Here is a 12,381-nt window from a genome sequence, read left to right on the forward strand (position 1 = left end):
CCCAAGTTGGGGAGGAGAAAGTGACAGGCAGGCAATGGAAGAGAGTTTGTAGTAGGAATGGAACAACAGTCAAGCTTTTCCATAAATGTTTGGACCAATATTGCCACCTTTGGGTGTCTGTGTGCATTGCAAATACCAGCCCTTGCAAAGTCTGTCCCAGTTATGTGCCACTCTTCTACCAGGGAAAAAAAGCCGTTGCAGTCCTGAGCATTTTCCAGTCATGATTGTTTTGCTGTTCTCTCTCTATTCCCAGGTCTGCATCCAAACATTTACTTGAACTATCCTGGGTTTTCCTTATCCACCCCACTTACTGCCTTTGTCCACCAACAACTATGGTTAAAACTGGACATGCATTATAACTTAAATATAACATAGGATTTTGAATTTGAATTGACAGCCTTACACACACAAATAGGTCTGTCCCTGGCTTTTCACTCCACCAAAAGCATCCAAGGAAGTAGACTTAAGTCTACAAAAGCTCATGCTGCCAACTTCTTTCTTTCATTGAGTCTCAAAGGTGCTACAAGATCTCTTCACATACCAAAGCCACAATATAAGACTTGTTCAGATCTGAGCTGGTTTTTGGAATGCATCTCTCCTTTCCCCTCTAAATCAATGTTCTCCAGGCTATGAACTTCAGAGCAAGTGAGGCTTGTCTTCTCATAAGTGACTCGTCTTTTTTGTCCTGTCCCCAGATGATGCAATCTGGTGCAAAACCACAACAGCCATCGCAGAAGGGGATGCACTGAAGGCATTTGTCATGGCTGAGCCCATGGGGATCCCCAACCACACGGTGAAGACGGAGGCCGGGGAGTCTACCTACCCAGCAGCTCTTCCCCCCGAAATCCAGCTCCTGCCACAGCAAGCGGGCATGGCAGCCATCTTGGCCACAGCAGTTGTCAACAGTAAGTGCCCAAGGTGTGGTTTGTGGTCCTTCTGGGGTGGTAATGGTTAAGTTTGAGAGATGCACATCTATACCTGGATAACAGGTGGATAGATTCAGTCAAGGAAGCCATGGCTGCCCTGAGTTTGGAAGACCAAAGCAGGTCCATTGATGACCAGGGCTCTTGGAGTTCATCAAGTCCATTGCTCTGGGTCCTATTTTCTGGAGCTACAGAAAATAAACTTGTGCCATCCTCCGTATGACATCCTTTCAAATATTTAAACAGGGCTATCATGTCACCTCTTAACCTTCTTCATAAATTGAAGTCAACTTAGCAGCAAATCATAGAATCATAGAGTTGGAAGAGACTAGGCTGCACCAACTCCCTCAACCCAAAGAAGCAGTGTACCATTTATCCTCTCTTTCATGACACTGTTTTGGGGTTTGAGGACATGAAGTTGGCTCCATCCACTGCTTCCTTCTTCATTGGTTTTCTTTCTTTCTTCTCTTGCCACTTCCCTTTATTCCAGAGGATGTCTTCCCCTGTAAGGACTGTGGCATTTGGTACCGGAGCGAACGCAACCTGCAAGCCCACCTGATGTATTACTGCGCCAGCCGCCAAAACGCTGCTTCGCCCACCGTGGATGAAAAGCCCAAGGAGGCCTACCCCAATGAGCGCATCTGCCCCTTCCCACAATGCAAGAAGAGCTGCCCCAGCGCCAGTTCATTGGAGATCCACATGCGCAGCCACAGCGGTAGGAACAGAACTTCTCCCAGTGGCTTGTTGTTATTGTCATAGTGTGCCTTCAAGTTGTTTCCTTTTTTTTTTTTTTTTTGAGAATAAATCTTTATTAATTTTTACAAACATACAAACTTTATACTCGTATCACAAAAAGCATAACCAAAATTATCAAGCCAAACCTTTTAGCCTTTCTTATACCGTTACACAGTATAAAGAAATCAGTAAAATGTATATATATAACTCTTTTTCTATTTCCCTGGGTTGTATAGAACAAACCATATTCTCCAATAATTCCAAGTAACAATAACCTTGTTTTCATTCACAGCGGTAGGAACAGAACTTCTCCCAGTGGCTTGTTGTTATTGTCATAGTGTGCCTTCAAGTCGTTTCCAACTTATAGCAACCCTAGAGTTGGGGCTGTCTAGGCAAGATTTGATCAGATGGGGTTGCCTTTGCCTTCCTCTGAGGCTGAGAGAGTGTGACTTCCCGAGGTCACCCAATGGGTTTCCATGGCTGAACAGAGATCCGAACTCTGGTATCTAGGGTCATAGGTTGCTGCCACATTGTAGAAATGAAGCAGTTTGACACCACTTTATGGAATTCTGGGAACTGTAGTTTTCGGAGGCATTTAGCCTTCTCTATCAGAGCTCTGAGGCCACAACAAACTAAAGTTCCCAAAATTTCACAGCATTGAGCCATGGCAGTTAAAGTGGTGTCAAATTGGATTATTTCTGCAGTGCGGATGCAGTCTTAGACTTACTCAGAATTTTTTTACAGTGATAACCGTGCATAAACAAAGTTAACACACACTATGCAACCAGTCCCTGCAGAGAGCTACTGATGCACCAGAGGATTTAGATATCAGTAACTGGTGCTGATATTCAGCCATTGCTCAGCTTCAGCCATTTCCCTTGATGGTTTCTTGGGATAACTTTGTTTTTAAGGGTGCAATTCAGCAGTTGTCCCAGGGGCCTCTGGGAGTGTTGCAAAAGACTGTAGAATCCATCTCAGGGACAACACAACACACCCACAACTTGGGAATATTGGAATCTCTTAGGCCAGGTTTGCTGTTTGGGCAATGGGGCAACACCATTTTTTGGATAGATATTGATATAGATTATTTTTATACTACAATCCGTTTCTGGCTTCTCTTTCAGGAGAAAGGCCATTTGTTTGCCTCATCTGTCTTTCTGCTTTCACAACAAAAGCCAACTGCGAGCGACACCTGAAAGTGCACACAGACACACTAAATGGTAAGCGTGAACTGAATCAATGGGCATCAAATAGGAGTAGCTTCTTGGAATTAACAGAATGCTATAAGCAGCAGAACTGGCTAGACACTATGTATGTGTATGCATGCGTGTGCATTCGAGTTAGCCGTTGACTTATGGCAACCCCATGGATTTCAATAGATTTTCAATAGGTTTTCTTAGATAAGGAAAACTCAGAGGTGGGTTTGCCATTGCCTTTGCCAAGCATATTCTGAACCACTTGAGTGGAAGACATTGTAGTGTAAGCTTTCGTAGACTTAGGTCTCCTTCCTCAGATGCATGGAGTGATCTGGTGCCCAGGAAGGACCTTTATCTGTATGAATAGTCATCGAAATGCAAAACATATAGTCTGATGATAAAGGTTCTTCCTTGGCACCAGTTTACTCCATGCATCTGAGAAAGGAGACTAAGGGCCAAAACACTCTGCAGAAATAATCCAGTTTCAAACTGCTTTAACTACCTTGGCTCAGTGCTAGGGAACTGTAGTTTGTTGTGGCACCAGAGCTCTCTGACAGAGAAGGCTAAATGTGTCACAAAACTACAATTCCCAGAATTCCCTAGCATTGAACCAGGGCAGTTAAAGCAGTCTCAAACAGAATTATTTCTGCAGTGTGTTAATGCATATTATTTCTGCTTACTCTACAGCATCTTTCGCTCAGTTAGCCTCAGGGGTGCTATAAGATCCCTTTGCATATTGATGGACCCAGCTGTGTCTCTGAATTGCACCACCTGGTTTTTCCTAAGTAGATCCTGCAACTACTGATCACTAGGGAGATAGAAGACAGTGCCACCCCATTATCTTCCTTTCCTCTGGCATCTCCCCTTCCACCATCAAAAAAGACAGAAAGTAGATTTATCTTCTCAGTGGGACAGGGGAAAGAGTTGGAAAGCTGTTAGCTGGTGCTTTCATGCCTCTGTTTTAGTACAGCTGCATGGGCACCATATACCTCTTTGGTGTGGAAGGTGTTCTTCATCACATATGGGTCTCACGCTTTACTCATGTGTGTGCACCCACCTCATACTCCCTTTCCACCAGTCTTTCCCATCATCAGCAGAGACCTGGACCATTGCATGGTGGTAGAACATGGGTCTGCATGCAGAAGGTCTCATGTTGGATCTCAAATAGCTCTAGTTGGGGCAAGGGGAGAAAACAGGCTAGTGGCAAGGCTGGCACAGGACTTAGAGGACAGTCTAAGAAGGCAAGAGCAGATTCCTGAATACCAGTTTCATCCTTTTTCCCTGCAGGAGTCTGCCACAGTTGTGGCTTCATCTCCACCACGAGGGACATCCTCTACAGCCACCTTGTCACAAACCATATGATCTGCCAACCTGGCTCCAAGGGGGAGGTTTACTCCCCTGGCACCACCGTTCCTGCTCCTGCCAACAAACCACTCACCCCAGGTAAGTCATGGTCTTGGAACAGGGTCATTTCCAGAGCCTGGGATGAAGTGGTCATAGTAGGGTTGGGAAAACCCACATTCGAATCACCCATTCAAACAGGACATTGAGTTAGTAAAGGAAAGAATATTTGACAGCCTTCAATAAAATGCCATGATGAGAATCCTAGACTGTGATAAAACTCTTCACGGATGAGGATTTATTCTGCACAAAATTTGCAAATTTTGTTTGTGTGTAAGGAAAGTAGTGTTTTCTTCTTAGGAAATAGGTGTGCATAGAGGCTGTTAAAAAGTCCTGTGTGCAAAATCTGTGCAGAAAAAGTCCTGGACTGTGAGTAGCCTTCAAAACTGCCACTGTTTTTGATGACTTTCTCACAACAGCAAAATAAAAAACACAGTACCCTAAAATTACTCATTGCTTCTTTCAAGAATTAGATTAGCAAAGAATTACATCCCTATATAGAAGGACCTGAGGAAGAATATGTAAAAACTCTTTTAAAAAGCAGGAATTATGGGAGCTGAAAGCTAAAACATCTGGAGAGGACCAAAGGTTGGGAATCACTGCACTAGAAGGCTGTGTATCACATTAGGGACATAGCTATGTCGCTATAAAGTTGTGTATCATAGTACGTCCCCAGTTAATTTTCTCAGCATACCCAGTTTACAAAGAAATTAACTTTTTTAAATACACTAATATTCACATAAATTAATCTGTATTTTACACTGCTTCTTGTTGATGCGTTGCTAAAGAATAAATGATAAACGTAGGATCTCAGCTGTGATGTCCATAAGTTCTTAATGCACCTCAAAATGTTGTTCTGAGATGGTGGCAGAGAACAATGAAGAAAACAGTAATATTCCACCCAGACCCAACAGTACTAGAATAGGACACATTATCTCAACCAGGTTCAAATGCCATATTTGTGTTGCATTTCTCTACCGTCTGCAGGTGTGAGTGCATCAGGTCCATCCAGTACCCTCAAGTGCAGCTTCTGTGGCTACATTGCTGACTGCTTACCTGCCCTCCAACAGCATGTGGTCTTGCACAGTGTTGCTGCTGCTGCTGCTGCCATTCTTCCAGGCTCGGATTCCAAATCTGCCCAAAGTCAGCCAGATGTTCCGGCCAAACTTACAATGCAAGGAGGGAAGGTGCCCCCTGCAGAGGAAATGGCAAATGGCTCCCCTCCACAAGAAGGAAGCTCCTCGGCAGCCTTAGCAGATGAGGTGCTGCAGGTGCGGATCAAGGAGGAGCCCATGGATGAGGGGGAAGCACCCACAGGACCCCCTCAGGCGAAGACAGCCACCGGTCCAGAGTCCGAACCCGATGCCTCTTCCAGAGCATCCTCTCCCCGCAGCATGCAGTCTGTTAAGATAAAATCGGAGATCACCAGCCCCACTCCGGGGTCCAGTCCAGTGCCCAGTGAGCCTGGATCCAGCACACCCGGTGGGGCCATATTTCTGCCCCAGTATGTGTTTGGCCACGAGGCCACTGTGGTGCCACAAGCTTCGGAGATCTTAGCCAAGATGTCAGAGCTGGTGCACAGCCGCCTCAAGCAGGGCCACGGTGGGGTTCCACCAGCCCTCTTCCCAGGCACCCCGGTGCCTAAAGGGGCAACTTGCTTCGAGTGTGAGATCACTTTCAACAACATCAACAACTACTATGTCCACAAGCGGCTGTATTGCTCCAGCCGCCGGGTGACGGAAGAGAACTCCTCCGGTGCTCGCAAGTTAAAATTGGGGCCCTTGGCCGCTCCCAGAGGCCCCACTGCAGCGCTCCTCTCGCCCCAGGTGCCTGGGGAGGGCAAGGCCACTCAAGAGGGGGATGCAGGGGGAGGCACCACCCCACCTGCCCCAGAGATCAAGCAAGAGATCAAGATGGAGGAGGGCGCTGCCAAAGCGAGCCCCTCCCCAGAGGCAGATGGAACAGGGCGCACAAGCGAGGACAGCCAGAGTCCCGGGGCCAGCTCAGTGGAGGAGCCGGACGACGACCCCAGCCGGACTGTGTGCGAAGCCTGTAACATCCGCTTCAGCCGCCATGAGACGTACATGGTGCACAAGCGCTACTACTGTGCCTCCCGCCATGACCCACCACTGCGCCGGAGTGGGGCTTCCAGCAAAGTGCCCTTCCTGCCCCAGCCCATCCGTACCCGCAAAAGGCGCAAGCTGTACGAGATCCACAATGCAGCCAGCCAGCCTAACAGCAGCAGCAGCAGTACCCCAGATGTCCCCCACCCCGAAGTGCCCCCCGTTGTCCCTGCTCTCATCTCTGTGGTCAAGGCTGCCCCTTCTCCCAGCTCGAGCCCTGACACTGATGGACCTATTGACCTGAGCAAGAAGCCGCGGCTCCAGGGAAGTAGTGATGGAGACGTCCTCCCGGCTTCCTTATTGCCCCTGGCGGACTATCATGAATGCACCGCTTGCCGCATCAGCTTCCACAGTCTGGACAGCTACTTGGCCCACAAGAAGTACTACTGCCCAGCCACGCCGTTGCAACCCAGCACCCTGGAGCAGCTGCAGAAGATCAAGGGGACAGTCCCGGCTCTTCTGAAACCTCGGGGCAGCCCAGAGGGTCTGGGGGACGAGCACGAGGGGACACCAGTCAAAGTGGAGAAGGCCACACCTTCCTTGAGCCCCGCTGCTCCCCAAGCCACCTTTCCGGGCATGGACCCACTCCAGCAGCGTTACCTGGATGCCAAAAGCCTCCACCTCCAAGCGGCTAAGTTGCCCCTGACAGTGTGCCCCTACTGCCCTCTCAACGGGGTTGTCAAGGGGGACTTGGTGGAGCACTTCCGCACTGCCCATGGTCTCTTTGTTGCCAAAACAGTGGCTGGTGCCACCTTGATAGAGGCCACCAGGACGCTGGCCGAGGGCCACTTGCTCCCACCATTACCAGCAGCCTCCCCGCCCCAGTCCATCCCCCGGTTGCGCAAGGACAGCTTCAACGGCAAAGAGCCCCCCGTCCCTTCAGTGTCGAATGGAAGCCCGCGTCCCACCATTTCCCCACAGCCCCTCCTGCCCCTCTCCCCCTCTGCCCCTTTGCCCACCTCCCCTTTGCCTGAGGCAGCCCCCAACACCCTCCCTGGGTATACGGACAAAGGTGTGCAGACCCCGCCGGGCAAAGGTCCCCCGGTACCCGTGGCCAATGGCAACCACAGGTACTGCCGCCTTTGCAACATCAAGTTCAGCAGCCTCTCAACCTTCATCGCCCACAAGAAGTACTACTGTTCCTCACATGCGGCTGAGCATGTCAAGTAATATTTGACACACGTGTCCCATGCCTGGGTGTCATTTGCCAGCTGAGAAGCCCAGCCTCTGGCTAGTTGTGGCTACCAGCAGGGAAGGGAAAGGCATTTGAGAGCCCTCGGTCAAGAGGAACTCTTCTGCCTTGAGGCCTCCTCGGCTCCAAGACTGGTGAAGAAGGATGGGTTTTGCACTTTTGCGCAGGAAAGGGGTGACTGGTTGTCCCTGAAAGGCTAGCGGGTCCCCAAGGGAGGGACAACTGAGTTGTCTGCAGGGATTGGGGGAACTTTGTGGAGTTGAGAAGAATTGGAGGGGCAGGCGTGGAAATATCACATACACAAAAACACACTGTAAAAAGCAGGAGCCCGAATGCCTAGGCAGAATGGCTACCCCACCCCACCCGTTCTTCCAAATCCATGTCCTAAAAAGAATTCAGGGATTGCTCCAAAGTGTTTTGCAGGAAGGAATGGGTGCACAGTTTGAATGAGATGCACCCCTCTGTTCCTCAAGTTAGCTGATCTGGAACTGGCACAGCATGGGCAACTTGAGAGTGGGCATTTGGGTGGAAACCGCAAAGGGTTACATAGAGACTAAATGGAATTGAACATCCATCTGAAAAAATATAGGTTTTAACTCTGTTCTTCCTCCAAGCAGTCAGTGGCCTGTTTCCTTTGGAGAGAGAGAGAGAGAGAGAATATATATATCCACATTGCAGAAATAAAGCAGTTTGACGCCACTTTAACTGCCATGACCATATCCTACAGAATCCTGGGATTTGTAGTTTGGCAAGGTGCCAGTACCTTCGGACAAATTAGGCTGAACAGCAGTTAAAGTGGCAGTAACGGATCTTGTGATGTTTTCCCAAATGTCACTGCCCTATATGGAAAAGATTTCCCCCATTTCCAAAAAGAAACCTAAAAGAAATGTAGGATCTTTCTATGACTTCCTTTTCCATGGCTTTATTTTAAGCCATGGCTTGCATCCCGCCGCTGTATGGCTTTCTCAGTCTATCTTTCTTCCAGCCCAATAAGTCAAAAGTTACAGAAGCAACTGCTCCTGAGCATGTGCAGAGTGCCTGCTTGTCATCCAAAAGTGAACACAGCCTTGCACTTGGTGTTCAAAATTGGGGATAAATAAACTGCAAAGTGTGGCATTTTAGTGAAACTTGTGGCTCTTGTGCCATGTACAGTTATAGCACTGCCATTCTTTGCCTCACCAGACTACAGATCCCAGGATTCCTTAGGAAGGAACCAGGACAGTTAAAGTGGAATCAGTGTGCTAAAACTGTGCAGTGAGAAAGGGCCATTGGATTGTGTGCATGCTCCAAGAGAAATCCGTACTTCTTGACAGTTTGCTTGTTTGAAAAGCAACTCTGGGATGAAAGCATAGCATAAATGAAACCTTGCAGACACCAGTATATTGTAGCTGTTGGCATTTTGTTTTCCAATGGATGGGAAGCACGTACCTCACATCCGACAAAAGGTGCACTCCTAGAGTTTGCAAGCACCAAGAAACCCCTGCAGGGACCTACTGACAGGGACAACCGAAGTGATACCTCAGCAGTAGGTAGCATCCCAAAAGCAGTTCTTGGGAAGCTATCAAGAGACAGGAAAGCTCCTATATTGGCCAAAGCTCATGATCCAAACAATGTAGCTGAGCCATGCTGAATTCTAGACTCATAGGCATATGGAGTTGGTGATACTGTGCAAGGAGTAGAGTTCTGCTGTGCCTCACCATCAGGCAAAACATGCACTCCCAGAACCCTTTCCTCCTTCCCTTCCTAGAGGTGGGTATCTATCCCCTTGGGACTTGCTCATTGTCATCTTAAGATGGCATCATAAAGACTCAGGTAGAATCCTGGGCATTCCTTGACATAGGGACAGATGCATATATCCCCTTAGAGGGGCATGATAACAGATAGGGTTGTGTTGTCCAGTTGTCCCTTTCTGCAAAGCTAGTTGGAAAAGGAGTCGGGGGGTCGTCCATCTGCCTTTGGGCGCGCATTTCTCCCCTTTCCCTCCCCATTCCCAAGTTGTCGTCCGGTGGGTTTATGTAGAATCGATGTGGACTGGAACTGAAAATGCAAATAAGACAGCACTGAAGAGGAGAGGCAGCTCTCCATTTGGGAATTGTGTGTATAAGTGTGTACATAAATAAATGTCTAATGAACCTGTTGCTCTTGGCCTGTCTTTGCATAGGTGCGCATGGGTACCAGACGAAATATGGGACAGAGAGGCACTTTGCTGATGGGATTTGAAGTTTGGGTTGCAAGATGGATTTGAATGTGTTCTGCAACCCAGGAGAGGTGTGGATGGATGGCAGTGGTTTGGGAGTGTGATAAAGGTGCATTTTACTGGTTAGCAACTGCTATTCAGTTGCATTTGGATGTCTGGGACAACAAACTGCGCTTGCCCATAGCACTACAGGTCAGTCTCCGTTATCCAAAATGCTCAGGACCAGAAATGGTTACAGTTTGTCAATCTAAGATGTAAATAGCAACCAGGCAACACTGATATAAATATGTCAAAATATTCTAACCCTTATACAAGATAAATACAAATATGACACTGGAGTCACCACAAAATGTGATAACATTTATGAGCATGTTAATGCAAAGTTAGCAGCATGTTAATGCAATGTGACAGTACAGTCACCACAAAATATGATAACATTTGTGAGCATGTTAATGCAACGTTAATGCAACGCCATTATTCTATGGCTTACTGACATCTGTGTTGCCATGTATAGCCGTAGTCTGTGTACCTTTTCCTGAAAGAAGAAATGTCTTTATGTGTAAATCTTGTTAATAACTGCATGTCCTCCTTCTGAAGCCATATGGTAGAATTGGTACAAGCAGTCCATCGGTCAAGTAGCATGGCGAAATATCCAAAGGCATCAGAGTTTGTGCTTTGTTGTGCTTGTTGTTGTTGTGTGCCTTTGTTTCCAACTTAAGGTCTCATGGGGACCTTAAGGATCTTGTCATGGGGTTGTCTTGGCAAGATTTGTTCAGAAGAGGATTTTTCCACCTCTGTGTTAGGGTTTGTTGTTGTTGTTGTGTGCCTTCGAGTTGTTGCCAACTTACGGCAACCCTATAATGAGTTTTCTTGGCAAGATTTGTTCGGAGGAGGCTTGCCCTGAGGCTGAGAGAGTGTGACTTGGCCAAGGTCACCCAGTGGGTTTCATGGCCAAGCTGGGAATCAAACTGGAAGAAGGAATGGAGGAAAGATCCGTAGCAGCTTCTCTTGCAATGTGAAGTCCTTGCCACACGATGTCACCAAAGTTTTAACGCATTAACCACAAACCAGGTTTGTTCCAGATTGTACTCATTGCACAAGGCATTGGAGAAATGTTGATGCATGGACTCATAAGATTCATTTTCATTTTCAGGCGTTTGCACATGGCAGAGCTGATTCCCAGCAAGCTTCGTGTTCTTCCATTCAGGAATTCGACATATAGTATGCCAGGGCTGTGGACTAAGAAGGAAAGTACAGAGGCATGTGCAGAATATATTTATTTATGAGATCCAGATACAGGTTGAGCCTCCCTTATCTGGAATCCTGAAATCCAAAATACTCCAAAATCCAAAATTGTCCCCCTTGTGGCTGGGATAGTGACACTTTTGCTTTCTGACGGTTCAGTGTACACAAACTTGGTTTCATGCACAAAATTATATTTTTAAAAATATTGTGTGCAGGGCTATGTGTATAAGTTGCCTATCAAGCATAAGTGCATTTCGTGTTTAGATTTGGGTCCCATCCCATTGCCACAGCTCTGCTTTGATAATGCCCTGTGAAAATCTTGCAAAGGGCAGAGAAATGCTTCTTCCAAAACGGCATGCAAGGCATGATATTTCAGCAGGGCTTGAAAAGAGAAAGAAATCTACAGTCAGATGGTTTCTTATTTGAAAAAGCCTTTCTGTTTCCAATGCATCCTCCCCTGCTCCTGCTGTCCCCTTCGGGGGTCCTTGCAAAAAAATTACTTCTTCCTCCCAGCCTCCCCTTCCTTTTCTCTATGGCAGAATGGCCTGTTCTTTGTGGAACCAGCAGGAATCCTTGCAAACAATAGTGGAACTGCGCCTTCCCTCACCCCCATTTATGCACAGCCTCCGAACCCAATGCCTCCGCACCCACGGTTTGCTTTTTGTGTCAGCAAACTTCTTGTCACCGGGAACAATCCCGCTCGGCCTTGTCCAATTTCCCCCTATATGTATGCCCTGCCTATTTCTTTTCTTCCCTTCACCTTTCTATTGCAATGAAGAATGGGGACTTCGAAGGCTTTCAGGCTTTTACATTGAAGCTTTGGAAATGTTGGCGGCTGCTTTGGACATTTTCCTCTCCTGGTTTTCCCTCCTCCAAAGACTCTGGAAGAAGGCATTCCTATGCGATCCGGTTGAACCCCTGGGCACCAGGCCTTTTTTAATATTTAGTTTTAATATTTATTTCTTGCAAATTGCTAGGGGGAGGGGGCTCCTTTGGATTGTGGGAGCTATACATTTATTTGGTTGCAGGGGTTTTGACATCTTTATTCTTTTCAAAGTTTCTTTAACAGCATCACGTTTTAACCCAATGTTCACTATGTGTATGTAAATACATTTAGGTTGTGCGTATGATATTGTAATTTTATGAGGTGTGAGTATTTGGTGAACTAGGACAAATACACAATCCAAGCACCCCCCACAGACGGCTATCCAGCCTCTATTTAAAAGGCTCCAAAGAAGGAGACCCCACCGCTCTCCAAGGGAGGCTATTCCACTCTCAAACAGCACTTGCCATCAGGAAAGTCTTTCTAAGGTTACGAGGGGATCTCTTTTCCTGTAGGTTGAACCCATTGCTCCATGTCCAAGTCCTA

The 12,381-nt window shown here is 47.3% G+C and overlaps 1 protein-coding gene across 2 annotated transcripts in view; it reads left to right on the forward strand.

Annotated features, from left to right (window-relative positions):
• The window catches only part of ZFPM1 (zinc finger protein, FOG family member 1), a 107,590-nt gene extending 97,882 nt beyond the window's left edge, over positions 1-9,708 (forward strand). For both annotated transcript variants that reach the window (XM_089540136.1, XM_089540135.1), the window contains exons 6-10: positions 696-905; positions 1,414-1,638; positions 2,783-2,878; positions 4,142-4,297; positions 5,243-9,708. In XM_089540136.1, the coding sequence (XP_089396262.1) occupies positions 696-905; positions 1,414-1,638; positions 2,783-2,878; positions 4,142-4,297; positions 5,243-7,548 (2,993 nt within the window). In that variant the 3' untranslated portion in view covers positions 7,549-9,708. The remainder of the gene's footprint in view (positions 1-695; positions 906-1,413; positions 1,639-2,782; positions 2,879-4,141; positions 4,298-5,242) is intronic.
• Positions 9,709-12,381: the final 2,673 nt, after the last annotated feature.

The sequence above is a fragment of the Sceloporus occidentalis genome, unplaced genomic scaffold (genome assembly GCF_023333645.1).
Source record: "Sceloporus occidentalis isolate IW3139 unplaced genomic scaffold, rSceOcc1.0.p SCAF_10, whole genome shotgun sequence".
NCBI lineage: Eukaryota > Metazoa > Chordata > Lepidosauria > Squamata > Phrynosomatidae > Sceloporus > Sceloporus occidentalis.